This window comes from Pteropus alecto, unplaced genomic scaffold (genome assembly GCF_000325575.1).
Source record: "Pteropus alecto unplaced genomic scaffold, ASM32557v1 scaffold8, whole genome shotgun sequence".
In the NCBI taxonomy this organism is placed as follows: Eukaryota; Metazoa; Chordata; class Mammalia; order Chiroptera; family Pteropodidae; genus Pteropus; species Pteropus alecto.
The window spans coordinates 21,210,521-21,224,630 of NW_006494609.1; the positions used below are offsets into that span (position 1 = coordinate 21,210,521).

A 14,110-nucleotide genomic window follows, 5' to 3' on the forward strand; every position below is an offset into this window, starting at 1 on the left:
TTTAGATGTGGAATCTTAAAAAACCAAAACAAATGAATAAGCAAAACAAAACAGAAACAGATCCATAGATACAGAGAACAAGCCGATGGCTGCCAAAGGGGAGAGGGATGGGAAGATGGATGAAATAAAAAAGAAAAGAAAATTTAAAAAAAGTACCTTGACACTGGGCTTAGGGTGTCAGTCCTGAAAGCCAGACTTTGAAAAAACAAAACAAAACAAGTTACATACAAAGACTCAAAACAGGATCCCTTCACCCTGCCCATCGGCACCGGGACAGCATGTTTTCAAAAGAAAAAAAAAAAGAAAGGAACGAGCTGGTCTTTAGGTCGTGTACAATTCAGGGCAGGTCATCAGAATGCAAGTGAGAAACGGGGGTGATGTCAGAAGGAGAAGTCTGGATTTATCCTGATTTGTAGAAGAAGCAACACGGCACCGCTTTAACTCGTATCTGCCACAGATTATTTGCTGTAAAGCTCACAATTCCCACACACCCCGTGCGAAGCAGCTGTTAGCACATATGACGTTTTGGCAAAAATTAGAAAAAGGCTCCTCTTACTCAAGAAAAACACTTTCATATCAGCAGATATATTTCTCAACAATAATAATTACAGCCAATTTAAAGCCTGCTCCACGTAAATTGTACAAATCTTACTGCTTAACCTAAAATAACAGTGTTTTCGAGATCCTAAACATTCACTTTTTCCCAGATAGAATGTTTTATTTGAAAATAATTACATTGTGCCTTCAGAGAAACCACATTCTTTATAATAGTTTCAGCCTTCTTGCTTCTGTATCTCATTTTCTTTGACAGTGGTCTCTGGCTTTGACAGTCTCTTATGTGACATTGTAAACTTTTATCTTAGAATGCTTAACACTTTACGATGCTTCACTGGTCACCAGCCACACGACTTTAATAGCACTTAACCTTTGCACTGACAAAACTTCCAGAAAAGCAAAAGCAATATATGGCAATGTAATACTTACTGTATATATTTTTGATGGTAAATATTAACAACTATATACCACCTCGTGTCTTAACGAAGTACTCATTATATATTTATAGAGTACCGACAATAACATTTTGACGAACGATCTGTACTATCCCATGTAGCTGTTCTATAACTCCAATAAGGAATTTCTTTAATTTAAAAAAGATGTTTTGTTTCAGACAGAAAAGCAGCTACATTTATGCTAGATGTTTCTAGGCTGATAAATTATTTCCATCATGAACCGGCTCCCCCTTTGTTCCGACTTTATCCGCTCTGTAAGGAAGACCCTTCGTTCCTTCCCATCAGGAAGTTGTGGTAATGGGCTGATTTTGTTAGAACAAGAAACATTTCAGCCATCTGCGAGGAGCCTTGTTGTAATAAACATAAACTGCTTGTCTTGGGAGTCAACAAATATTAAAAAAAAAAAAAAACACTTCAGAATAATGGAGGTATCTACCATGTGACAGTGTCCCTCAGATGCCCTTTTGTATTGCCATCCTGCACACCATACTGGCCATTTTATCCAGATCGCAAGGTCAAGACCATTGAGCCGGACACGATGAGCTCCATCCTTCCTGACGCTCCAGCGTTCGTTCGATGAAAGTCTCCTGAGTGGCCCCTCGAGGCCCCCAGATCCGTTTTTCATTTGCTTTAGGCTCCCCGATGGTGCAGTCCCCACCTGAACCCGCAGCCGAGCGTTCAAGTCCCTTCATCTCCCAGCTCCCCTTCTCTGAGCCCCAGTGGCCACGCCTGTCCAGCGCCAGCTCTCACTCTTCCCTAGCAAGACTTTTTTTTCTTTTTTGAGGCAGTTTATTACACAAGTGACATGTGTTTTAGGAAACCCAGATGTATAAAAAAAGAGGAAAGAAAGTCACCCATAATCAGTGCTCGGACGCACAGCGGACGTCGGCTTACATTTCCATCTGGTTTTGCTTCTGGGGTGCGGTGTCTAATTTTGACATAAATTATACTCTCCTGCACATGTTTCGCAACCCGCTTTCATTTGTTCTGTAGCTGTGTTTTTGTGTCGGTAAATAGGCTCTGATGTTATTTTAGATGTGGATCATTCATCACTTATCTAGGCAGATGTTCTCGGGTTGGACATTGAGTTACCAACACGGTTTTTCTAATCTAGTCTGACCAACTCAACATCTAGAGCACTGCCTGGCACATAGTAGGTACTCAATAAACATTCGTTGAACGAATCTTTTTCCCTCAATCCTTATAACAAAAAAGGTTAACGTGATGGGGTGATGTAGCCGTTGCCAGGTGTTAATTTCAGCTCTGCCACTTTTTGTCGTGTGTCTGTGAGCAAGTTACTTAATCTCTTTGGGCTCTTCCTCAGTGCCTCCCTGCCAGGGTTGTCGTAAGGATTAAATCCGATCGCGTACGTAGAACCCTTTGCCCGGAGCTCGCCTCCCGTCGGCGCTCAGCGAACGGTAGCTGCAGCGGTTACTTCCTCTCTCCCAAAGCGTGGGAACCGACGCGTGCACACCTTTGCCCACGCCGCCCCCCTCTCTGCGAGTGCCTCTATGGGACATTTGGGAACCTTCTGACTCCTGTTTCCACCCTCGCCCCAGCCAGAACGGGGCGGAATCCGAAGTTCTGAGCATTTCTGCCACATCACTCGTTCAGTCCACGGCACGGCCTCGCCTGCCAAGTGCCTGCTGTGCGCAGGACACGGGGTAAGGCTTGGCGGGAAGTGGACGGGTTTGCACGCAGAGATTTGTTCTCTCAACAAACAGCGATGATGTGTGAAACTGAAAAGGGCCAATTTCCAAAGGACTCGACACAAACCAGTGAGAAAAAAGACAGCAACTCAGTAGAAAATGGGTGAAGGATTTGAACAGGTGGTTCACGGAGAAAGGAATGCAAATACTAATTAATGAAAAGATGCTCAAATTCAGTCTTAATTAAAGAAATGCAAGTCTAAGTAAGAAGAGTGTATTTTTAAAAATCTTTTAATTTTAATAAAAAAAAAAACAGATACAAAAAAAAAAAAAACCCCACCGCAGCGCATAGTGTGGTGAATTAGACCTTCTAGCCCTTAGTAAGTGGAGGGTTCTCCCCTCCACTTGACGTGTGTGTCTGGAAGTTTGGCGTGGGAGGATGGGTGGCGAACTGCAGCTTCCCCTTCGAGACCCAGCTCCGGGGTGCCCCTTGCTCTGGGAAGCCTGCCCTGGCCCTGCGGTCCAAGGTGGGCGCCTTTCCAATTGCTTTGTGCCCGCCCATCAGCTTCACCTGCAGCCGTAACTCCTCCCCCACGGCCCCCACACCCACACCCCTTGCCTCCCCTCAGCCTTGGCCACAAGCAGCCGTGTCACTAGTCTTCGTATAACTAGCACTTTGCACAGTGCCTGGCACAGTAACTGCTCAGTAGTCGTTGAATGAACGAAAGGATGTTATAGCTTTAAAACCATTTAAGAACTATGTAAACAGCACCACCTATGGGTGGGTGGTTTTATCACACTGCATTTTAGATTCTGAAACATTTTGCACTAGAAGTTTGGTGACTTAAATTAGGCATCTTCTTCATCCTCTTTTTTTTTTTCTTTTTTTTTTTTCAACTAAAGAGATCGTTTCATTCTTCAGGCCCCAGGGTCATTTGTCCTTTAACACACGTTTTAATAACAAGTGCCGATGTTCTTTGCGTTGTCACAGTTTAGAGGCTGTGAGACGAAGAGCCCAGAAATACACGGAGGTTCTTGTCAGGGAAATCAGGAGGAGACATTAATGGATGGCCATGGGTCGGGCACTTTGTCACATGTTTTAGTTAATCGTGCCAATGCCCCATGCGTCCCTGGTTTTCTTCGCGTCCCGTAGCTGAAGGAAAGTAAGGTGCATTGAGGTGAAGCCGTGAGTCCAGCGGGAACACAGCCGGCTTCGGCATCTGTGCCGCTTCCGCCGGGTCGAGCAAAAGTGTTGGTTGCAAATGTCCGCAAAGCAATACTTTTTGTCCCCAATAAAGCCTTTAGTGACTTCTAAATATTTTTAATAGATGGTTCCCAAATGACCTTATTTCTAGTAAAAAGCTGCTCGTGGTGATTTGTATAAACGGTCATCCCTCGCATAGTAGAATATTTTGACTGCCAGTAGGAATTTTATTTCACTGAATAAAATCCATTCCAAAAGGACTCGTGGAATGTGTGCCGAGAGCTGAGGTTTCGATAGATGGCTGAGTCACAGGGAAACAACACGTTCGACTTTGAAATGGTCTCCTCCTTGATCCACCTGATCAGTCACTTTTAAAAGCAAGTGTCTCTGCTCAGACCACATGAGGCCCCGTCAGTGCGGCTCTAATCCTAGCCACCCAGGGCTCCCTGTTACGAAAGTCACATGTGAGACCTGCAGTGTGTGGGACCGGGCCCCCGAGCCCCCTTTCAGGAACTGGGGTAAATGAGGGGATGGGTAGGAAAGTGCCGAGTGCGGATCCCAGCGCCCGTGCAGGCGGGTGGTGAGCGCTCGGTGACTTGGAGTCTGGACACATTCTCTCTGGACTCTCCTGATAAACTCCAGCCCACAGTGCCGCGAGTGTGAGTTTTACCAGATGGAAAGAGAAGCAGCCGCGCGGGGACGGTGCCTGTGCCCAGAGCCCATGGCGAGCCGTCTCTGGGCCTGGGTGCTATGGGACTTAGATGGCTGAGGCTGCTTTGGGGCGGGAGGTCGGGGGGGTTTCTCCTTGGGCCAGCGGTCTGCCTTTTTCCTGCTGCCTCCAGATCCCGCTACGGGTCTGGTGAAGCTCAAGGCTCTGTGTGTCCCCAGGTCCTGCTTAGTGCTTAGAAGAGTCCTTAGCAGAGTCTCCTGAACCAGCCACTCAACGGAGTGTAAGCCAGGCCCTTCCAGCCAGCCCCCTTCTGGCCAACAAGTAAAAACCGCCCCGGACTGCAGTGCTGGTAATCTTGCAGATTTGGGCCTCAGCCTAGTGTCAGTGGCCAAGCGAGGAGGGTTTGCTGGCCAGAGAGGAAATCCTTTCTCCTCTGGGCTTACTTCTCTCGTGGGCTTCGGGGGAAGGTGGGGGACATCTGTCCTGATGCCATACTGAGATAGGGATGAATGGCATCTCATCCGGCCCCAGTGCTTCTTCACCCTGCCCACACGGGACCACACCCTGGCTGTCGAGGGAGTGTTAAGTCACCCACTTAATTCTTCCATCGAGCTCACCCTGAGGAATGGGTAATCAGACAAATTACATAACTCCTGGAGAGGCCGTCGTCTCCCGTGCCAAGTGAATCCACAGCCCGAGCACGTTTCAGATCGTGCCGGGTGTGAAGGGCCCACCGTCAACTCCCCTGACGACGAGCTCTGGAAGGGACAGGTGTCCGGGACACTGCCCCAGTTAAGTCCCTCGTTTGGCGCCGTTCCCGTCGTCACGTGCCGTGGGTGTGCCCTGCCCTCCGCGGCTGGGCGGACGCGCCGTCCTCTTACAGGTTTGTAGTTACAGGGTTTGCACATGCGAGTGCATTTTCCTTTCCCACATGCTCTTCTGGCCTCTCAGGAAAGATGGGCGTTGGCAGGGACGATGGGTTCTCAAGTAGATATAGTCCGCTTTTCTGTGAAAACTCAGCTTTTTAAAATAACGAAATCCAGCAACGGTGCGTTTTCTAAATACAATAGGCCGAAAACGAGACGCAGGGCTTAGAGCCAGAGTCGAAGAGATGCGAGCACTTGTGTTCCCGCCGCCTCTCAGCCTCTCAGCCACCTCCGGCCGGAGTCGCCAGCCGCGCTTTCTGGTCTTCGAATGGGGGCCTCGTTCTCCCTCGACCCCACGTCAGCGTCAGGCGTCCCCGGCCGCCTGGGTCTGGCGTCCGAGTGCCCCTAGGGGTTTCTCTGACAGGGACGTGACCTGTCGTTGCTCTCTTCATTCCCCGGAAAAGGCCGGGTGGCTTTTTTCCATGTTCACGGCTTTTGCATTTTTCTACTGGGATCAAAGTCACGATGGAAAAAAATAGCTTCCCGTCTTGCGATTCCCTGCTTGGCTCCCTGTCGTTACGACTCTGCGATGTTCGCTTCGCCGTCTTTTGTTAGCTTTCCCTCTTCTGTCCTTCCCCGGCTCGTGAATCTAATAATACAGAACGTTTGGACCGAAGGCTCGCGCTTCCGCTCAGAAAATCACCAGAGTGTCACTGCCCCGCCATCACGGGGACAAGCCGGGTAATCTACAAAATCACGGCTCCTTTAAGACCAGCTAGATCACAGAGTAATGTGACGAACTGAAATCCGAGAGGTGGCACGTTCATCTCAGGAGAGGCGGGCCCTACAGCTGCAGGAAGCAGGGCCTTCGCGCTGGCAGCAGGAGGAGAGCAGCTGAACGCTTACGGGATGATGCCGGGCCGGGTGTGGACTGCGAGGCGGTTCAGAATTCCTGGGGGCCCCAGGCACCAGGGGATCTCCACACACACACACGCACACACGCACGCAGACACCCCTTTCCCGCAGACCTCCAGTGAGCTCGTGACAGAGCCCGGGAGCAGGACAGGAAGCGCTGAGGACACCCGCTCTGAGGCACAGGCGGGCGGGCCTGCTGGTGTCCGAGGACAGAGTGGGAGAACCGAGAGGTCCTCTGTACTGTGCCCAGGTGCCAGGCCATGGCCACCACCCCTGAAGCAGGGACGGGGAAGGCTGGGGCAGGGCCGCTGGGCTGTGGCGCAGTGACGTCAGAGGCCCGGCTGGGGGGACTGAGGATGGCTCCCTCGGCGCTGGCCTCGCCCTGGGTACCACGCAGCCGTGTCTCTGAGGCTGGGAGAGGCGGGGCCGCTGCGGCAGCCCCTCTGCACCCACCCAGACCCACAGGGTCCACTGAAGTCTGCAGAAGGAAGACTGAGGAATCCTTGGGACTCTAGACCCAGCCGTCTGCTCTTACCGGAGTGGGGATAGAGGTTGCAGAGCGGTCCCTCCAGGAAGTGGCCCTGGGCACAGACCCAACACGGGGTCTTGTGGCTGGCCATGGCCTTGGCCTTCGGGAGGAGGGGAAGCTGGGGCAGAGGAGCTGCTGGCACGTGCAAGGGACGGCAGGGACAGGGTGGCTGGACCCAGTGACTGAGAGGAGAGCAAAGGGAGGTGAGGGCGGACATGTGAGGGGCCAGTGAGGTGTCTAGGGACTTGGGCCAACGTCAGATCGGCTTCTCCATGCAAAGGCTGTGCCATGCTGTCACGGTACTGCTTCCAGTGACCAAGGGCGAGAGTCCAGAAAGCTAAGCCCACGACAGCCAACCACCTAAAGCACCTTCGAGCAGAGCGGAGACACTTCTAAAGCATCGGGAAGGACGTCTCCCTGTGGACTGCATAAAACGACCTGGAAATCAAGGAGTTAACAAACATTGCTTATTACATTGTGGGGTTAAGGATGGTGTTTCTCAATGTATGTCTAGTTAGAAATGAAAGAGAAAATTAATATTAGGACTTTATCTGCTCAGATATATTTTTTAAAATACGCACACACACAAAAAAACGTATGAGCCTCGACGGGCTCATGTTGCCCGCGGCTCCCTTAGGCGCAGGTGTCACGTCTCACTCTGTCTTGTTCTGTATCTTGAAGCGGGGTGGGGGGCGGGGGATGTGGGAAGCGGGGGTTCCAGTGAAGATGGCACGGCCGTTGGAGTCTCACAGATGCGAGATCGAGCTCCGGCTCTGCGTTTGAATGGGGTGCACTTCTTGCCCCGCCAGAGCTCCCCCACATTCCTCCACGGTCAGGGGGTGATCATCTGTCCCCACAGGTGGCTGTCACGGGAAGGCTGTGCTCTCCTACACATGGGGACTCCACGCAGGCTTGTCCTGTGGGAAGCCGGCCCCTAGGAATGACCTCGGTCCATCTGTAGCCCGCTTCGGCGGTTGGTTCCCCAGGTGCAGTCATGGGTGGCCTCAGCCTGGCCAGAGTCCACAGTGGGGTCCCCGCATCACCCCCGACGGTCCTTCTCCTGTGCTCTGAAGCCCCCGCTCAGAACACGCGGTCAGGAATTTGCTCGTTTTAAGTTAGTTCTTTAAATGACCTGTCAGAAGCGCATGGGACAGAAAACAAACCTCACACCCGTAGGCAGGGCCCGCTCCCGTCCGGACCAGCCCGATGTCCTCCTCCTCCAAACGCTTGCTCTTGCTCGTGAAAAGCACGGCTCTGCTGGCGGAGCCGGGGTCCCGGCCTCTGCGCCCGGCTTTGGACCTTCCCGGCCACGCTGGCTCCTGCTCGCAGTCACGCGGTTCTGTCTCGCGTCGGTGCCTGTCACTGACGCAGCCACCATGTGACGTGCCGCGGCGGCCAAGGACCGCGGGGCGCGTGGGGGCAGACGAGCCCCCCAAGCCTCGCTCTGAGCCCCGGTTCTCTTTTCTCTCCACAGCAAACCCAAGGAGCCCGTCTTCAGCGCGGGTAAGTCCGGTTTGATTTTCGTGCGGCGCCCCTCACTCAGCTTCTCAGACCTTGAGGCGCGAATGAGAAGTAGCCGTTTCGGGGGCCAGCCGTGGACACACACAGCTTTTTGCACGCAGGGCTGCCCGTCAGCCTGTCCCCGGGGGTGCTCAGGTCATAGAGAGGCGGCCCATAGGACGGTCATAAAAACTAAACCCTTTACTGGCCCCCGTTCAAACTGATCGAAGGTGGCGTCAGTAAGGAGGCCGTGTGAGATGCCACCGCACACGCCGTGGGGATTTCTGAGTTAAAAGACACCCGCTGCCTGTGGCGTCCCTCCCTGACTAACGGGGCTCCCTCCCCTCAGCACCGCGTTTCTCTGGAAAGGAAAGTTTCTGATGCATCAAGTTATAACTTTGTCTAAAAGTAGCTTCCCCCCCCCCCACTTTCTGCCTTTGATTTCCGAAATTGCAAACTAATAGTTCACATATACCTGTCTCTATACCTTTTTAACACGTTTTATCATAAGGTAGATGCTATTTTTAGGATTTAACCTTATTGAAAGGTGCTTTAAAATGCAGAATAATCAACGAGTATGTAATTAGTTAAATCAGTTCATTTAAATTTTCCAGAGTTTTCCTCCAATTCAGAACTGAGACACAAGAGTCAGAATTTCGTGTTTATCAGCACGTGCTCTAGTATTTATTTCCTTCTCGGGAAGCGTGCAGTCACTCACCGACAGCACGGTCGCCACAGGCCCGCAGAGCTAGGTCCTGGGTGCGCTTGTCAGAGTCCCCGAAACGCGTCCAGGTGTGCCTGCCAGGTGGCAGGTGGCGTCTCTGCCCGAGAGCCGGCGAGCTCCTGGACAGGCAGGCAGGCACCTGCAGTGCTACACTGTCTCTTTATCTAGCCCTTCTGTCTCTGTCTCCGAAATCTCAAGGGAAGCGCCGGGTGACACACTGCAAAGGTAGGCAGCACTTCTGAAACCTCATAGCTCTCTGAGCACAGCCGTTACCCAGGCTACAGAAACCTTTTTCATACAGGCAAACGGATTCTCTCCTTGTATGAAAATGTTTTTGTGGTGCAAACCACTTGGGCTTAAATTAAAAGCGTTCCTGAGCATCTTACTTGGATGGGTTTTAAGAAGTAGCCATAATTTGGATCTCGATTGATTATTGGCCAATTACAGGAACTTTGAAAAAAAAAAAAATTCCTGTGGAAACTTTAAGAGAGCTATAGGACAAGCCTTGGATGTCCACTGTTTGAAATGGTGTCCCGCACCGCCGCTGGCCTCTTCCCCAGCTCCTCGGGGTTTGGTGGCTGTGTGCTGCTGTCCTAACATGCCTGAAAAAAAACAAAACAAAACAAAACAAAAAACAAAAAAACACACTGCTTTCCCTTGCTGCGTTTTGACTTTAGATGTAAAATGTCTGAGTTACTAGCACGAAGCGATGCCTGAGCTAAATGCAGCGCTTTCTTTGGCCTAGTCCAGTCGTTCAGATTTGTGCAGTAAGCAAGCCTCAGTCGGAAGGGCTTCATAACCAGCACGTAACTACGATGTGTGCGCGCAGGTACTTCACGTGCGTTGGTTAAACACAGCAATGAAGAGCTTCTCGCGGGTGTTCCAGAAGTGCCACTGGATTCTCTTCACTTCCAATCTGCAAGTTGGGATTCTTCTCCTACAGAGAGAGTTGATGGAATCCTTTGCAGTTGACTTTAAGCACTGTCACACCCGTCCCTCTGTGGGTCTGCTGGGGGCTTCTAAGTTCTTCAGTTGGAGCCACACAGTCTGATGAGCGTAGATTTGGGTGAAGGATTCAGGAAGGGAAGAGCTTTCAGGTGAGGAAGAGAGCCTGAGGAGGGGCCCAGAGCAGGACAGGTGTGGGGGCTGAGGAGGAGACACGTCTGGCCAGGGACGAGAATCCACGCGGGTTGGTTGTGGCAGGCGGTTGACCCCTGGGATCCGGCAGGTAAGGGCAGGCGCAGGATTTTGGGTGGAGACGCAGTGAAATCCAGTTTGGGCCTCAGTGGGTTCGGCAGGAGACTGTAAGGTGATCGAGGGCACCGATAAGAGAGCCTGGGCGGTGGGGCCGCAGGTGGCCTAGTCTCAGTGGGTCCGGAGGGTGGAGCCAGGTGAAAGCATCCCAGCTGGAGGGTCCATAGGACACAGCGCAGCGGCTGGCACACCAAGCAGGAGTGAACGCATACCGGTCCTTACTTAAAAGCCCCACTTCATAGGCAGAGTGCAGAGTGTGTCACACGCATGCCTTCAACACCGGAAGCGCATGCACATAATAACGTAAAACTGGGGCGGCCTCTCGACTTCCAGGCTCTATTGCATGTGGCAATGTTTGAAAATCCTTAGGAATGAGATTTACACAACTAACTGGTAAACGTGGTACCTAACGGTACTGATTTGATTCCATGACGCTTCCTCACCAAGTTCCTCTCCACGGATGATTTTTCCGTCGAGCGAGGTACAGATGTCCCCCGTTCCAGCCGTCCAGTTTAAATGCCATTAAGGCTGGGTCCTCTGATTCCCAACAAAACATCAGAATACTGCCTGTTCTGAATCGGAACCAAATTCATCAAAAAGCTCACAAGACACTTTCTTTGGTCTTATTATATCCTGGAAATGCTGGCCAGGAAAAAAGCCCAACTTGTTTCTTTAAAGTCCAGGAGCTGCCCCACGTCGAATGGGTTTTACTTTTGTCCCCACAATTTATTAAAATGTCGAGAGCTATTTTATTATCGACATGTTTGCTCTAGAAAGTCACTTCCCAGTTTCTCTCTCTAAGGCGTCTTTCCCCTTCCAGCTTTTCCTGGAGCGTTTTCCTTTCTGCATGCATCCTAGCATGTACTCGGGGTCATTGCTCATCGGGGTCATTGACACTTGGAAGAACTGTCCGATGTGAAAGATACATCTTTACATTGCGATATAGCAAACCAACTTAAATATGGAGGGATATTTTATGAATTTCGATATTGAAATTGTAGCTATGTTAAACTCAATACTAATTTTCAGTGAATTTCTAGTGTTAATTGTAATTTGGGGGGTCTTGGCATTCCCCCCCGCCCCCGCTTGATGATAAAGAAAATGAAAGCACTAAAATCTTTCATGGAAAAACGCTGGAATCTAGTTCTTTCCTGCTTTTTTTTTTTTTAATTATTTTCCTATATAGTTCATGTCCTTAAGTAAGCACAATATCAAAAGTAAACCAGATGGAATTAGACATTAATTAGAAATGCGAATAAAGGGTAGCGATTGCATTTTTACAGTGGAAGGCCAGAGAGAGCGTGACACTGGCTTCCAAGGTGCACGGCCCGCGGAGGGGTCTCGCTGACACCTTTGTTCTTTTCGTAGAAGAAGGGTATGTAAAGATGTTTCTCCGTGGGCGTCCGGTCACCATGTACATGCCCAAGGAGCAAGTGGGCGCCTACAGCCTGGAGGCGAAGGCGGAGCTGCCGGCCAGAAGGCTCAAGCTAGAATGGGTGTATCCTTTATGCATTGGTCAGGTCGACGTGGTGTTTATCAGCCAGGCCGTGCGTTTGGCTCAAGAGTAACCATAGAGCTCCATAGCAATTAAGTCCTCTTAAGCTTCCAAAAAGCAAAATAGCTGACTTTCACATAAGAATTTAATTTTTGGCCGTAGGTCAGAACCCAGTACAGTGTACTAGCAAAGGAGTTCCATGAGAGCTGCCGATGGGGGCGGACAGCGACTTATTCCCGAGGGAAGTGTTTGTGGTCCTTGCTCAAATACTTACGTACTATTTTCCTGAAAAGAGATTGAATGTTTTTTGTTTGGGGTTTTTTTTTTTGTCTGGAGAGTCATGGGAAAATGCATCACTAGTTTCTGGTCTGGATTTTAATTTTTTCCAACAGAGTAAAGTTACTTAAAAACTTACAGAAAAGCAAGCTTAGTGAAAATAATCACAAATGGGTAGAGTTTAGGATTCCAATGAAAACAAAAGTGCTGATTATTTTTAGCAGTAGCTAGTTGACTAACATACACTCGGTCAGCTCTTCAGGGGCGTGTGGAAAAGCCAGGAGCCTTACACGTTTACAAGGAAAGCAGCGAAACGCAGGAAAATACCGAATTTACGAATGAGAAAGTGAGACTCTCAGGGACTGAAACTCAGCTGTGCTGGCAAAAAGTTTCTAAACCCAAAGGAAGAAAGAGCCATACCCTGCAAGCACGAAGGCGCATCCCCCCTCAAACCAAGGAGGGACTCGGCCGGCTGTGGGGGCCTGACTGACAGAAGGAGCAGCGTGACAGTATGAGTACCCGAGTACTAAGTTCAGGAGTACGCCGAATAGCAAAAACGAAGTCGACATGGAGCATGGATAGAATCCCACTGAAAATATAATATGAAAACGCTCCTCCTCCCCCCGGATCTGACCACAGAAATCCGAGTCAGCCATGTGCCTAACATTCTTGAAATAAAGCCGCTAGAACCTTCCCAGTGTGAGATTTGGAAAGTGAATGAGCTTCTGAAGGGAGAACGCCGAAAAGGCACGAGGGTAGAGCCTGTGAAAAAGGGCGAATTAAGTGTCGATTTTTCATGATATTTTACTTTATTTTTTACTTTTTGTTCCCTTTTGCCGCTCTCTACTATTTTATTTTACTTTAGAGGAAGCCTGCAGAGGCCACCTTCCAGTCCACGCGGATTTTAAGAAAAAGAGAAAAAAATCTTTTTATCACCCTCAAATCATCATTCACAAGTCCCAGTTTAATGCGAAGCCTTAAACACAAATTATAAGAAGGTCGTTTAAATTTAAGCTGATATCATTTCAGTTAGAAGGATCACTATTGTAGTTGAAATTATGGAATACTGTTCTTTGGGAAATTTTTAGAATTATCATCTGCACCTAGATTTCTCCTCCAAAATACATTTTTTTATTTTTTCGGATTCAGATGTCACAAGCACTTCCCTGCACCTATTTTGGAATCTGTTCTGTCACATGTAGTGGAAATGGTTCAGTTCTTGAAGTCAGTCATCGTTAACCTGATTAAGTCAGATCTGGAACGTATTATTCAAAGCACGTTTGTTCAGCCTACTCTTCATGTTTTAGAAGATACAAAACAGTGGAATTTGCTCCAAATAAATGGTAATTTTTGCCAGGTGATTTTTTTCACATCCAAGTTCACACGATGTTTTGCTCCCACAATAGTTTTCCAGGTTTGGAAGTGTACGCGTGCCAAAATCTTAACAAGCAGTTATCCTAAGGAGCCGGAAGTGGTTGGGGCAAGAAGGACCTAAAGTTTTTACCTTGTCTGTGTGTGTGTGGTGTGTGGTTTGTACCTTTTACAAGTACTTTTATAATATAAAAGATTTAGCTCTGAGGTTACAATAAAAAATATAATTGATGTAACTGAGGTCTATAAACATCAGTTATCAGTATCTTAAAATTCCTTCTTAAAAATGCTAAAACATAAGGAATGTCAAAGCTGAAAGTTTTTTTCTTGGAATAGGATCAGTAACCTCACACTACTTGATATCTGAAGCAATAGTCAATGTTTTCAGATATGTTTTGTTTTCCAAACAAGCTACAAAAGCCACAAATTATAATAGGGATTCGATTATTTTCCCAATTACGATTCTAGAACCAGGCTGAGCCTCTCTCATTAATGCACAGAGCAGTGGCCATCTCAGTTCCCAGTTGTGGATTTGTGTCTCGAGATGACAATAACCGAGGTGAAAGATGACACTAAGGCGGCTTCGTTGCTCCTTCTCATTCTTAGCTCCCAGAATCAAGCCCTCTGCCTGGAAAAGCTCAGAGATT

The 14,110-nt window shown here is 49.2% G+C and overlaps 1 protein-coding gene across 1 annotated transcript in view; it reads left to right on the top strand.

Annotated features, from left to right (window-relative positions):
* Nucleotides 1-14,110, top strand: part of EML1 (echinoderm microtubule associated protein like 1) — a 58,152-nt gene that overhangs the window by 21,659 nt on the left and 22,383 nt on the right. Inside the window, exons 4-5 of the mRNA XM_025042121.1 lie at nucleotides 8,318-8,346; nucleotides 11,690-11,819. Of these exons, the coding sequence (XP_024897889.1) occupies nucleotides 8,318-8,346; nucleotides 11,690-11,819 (159 nt within the window). The remainder of the gene's footprint in view (nucleotides 1-8,317; nucleotides 8,347-11,689; nucleotides 11,820-14,110) is intronic.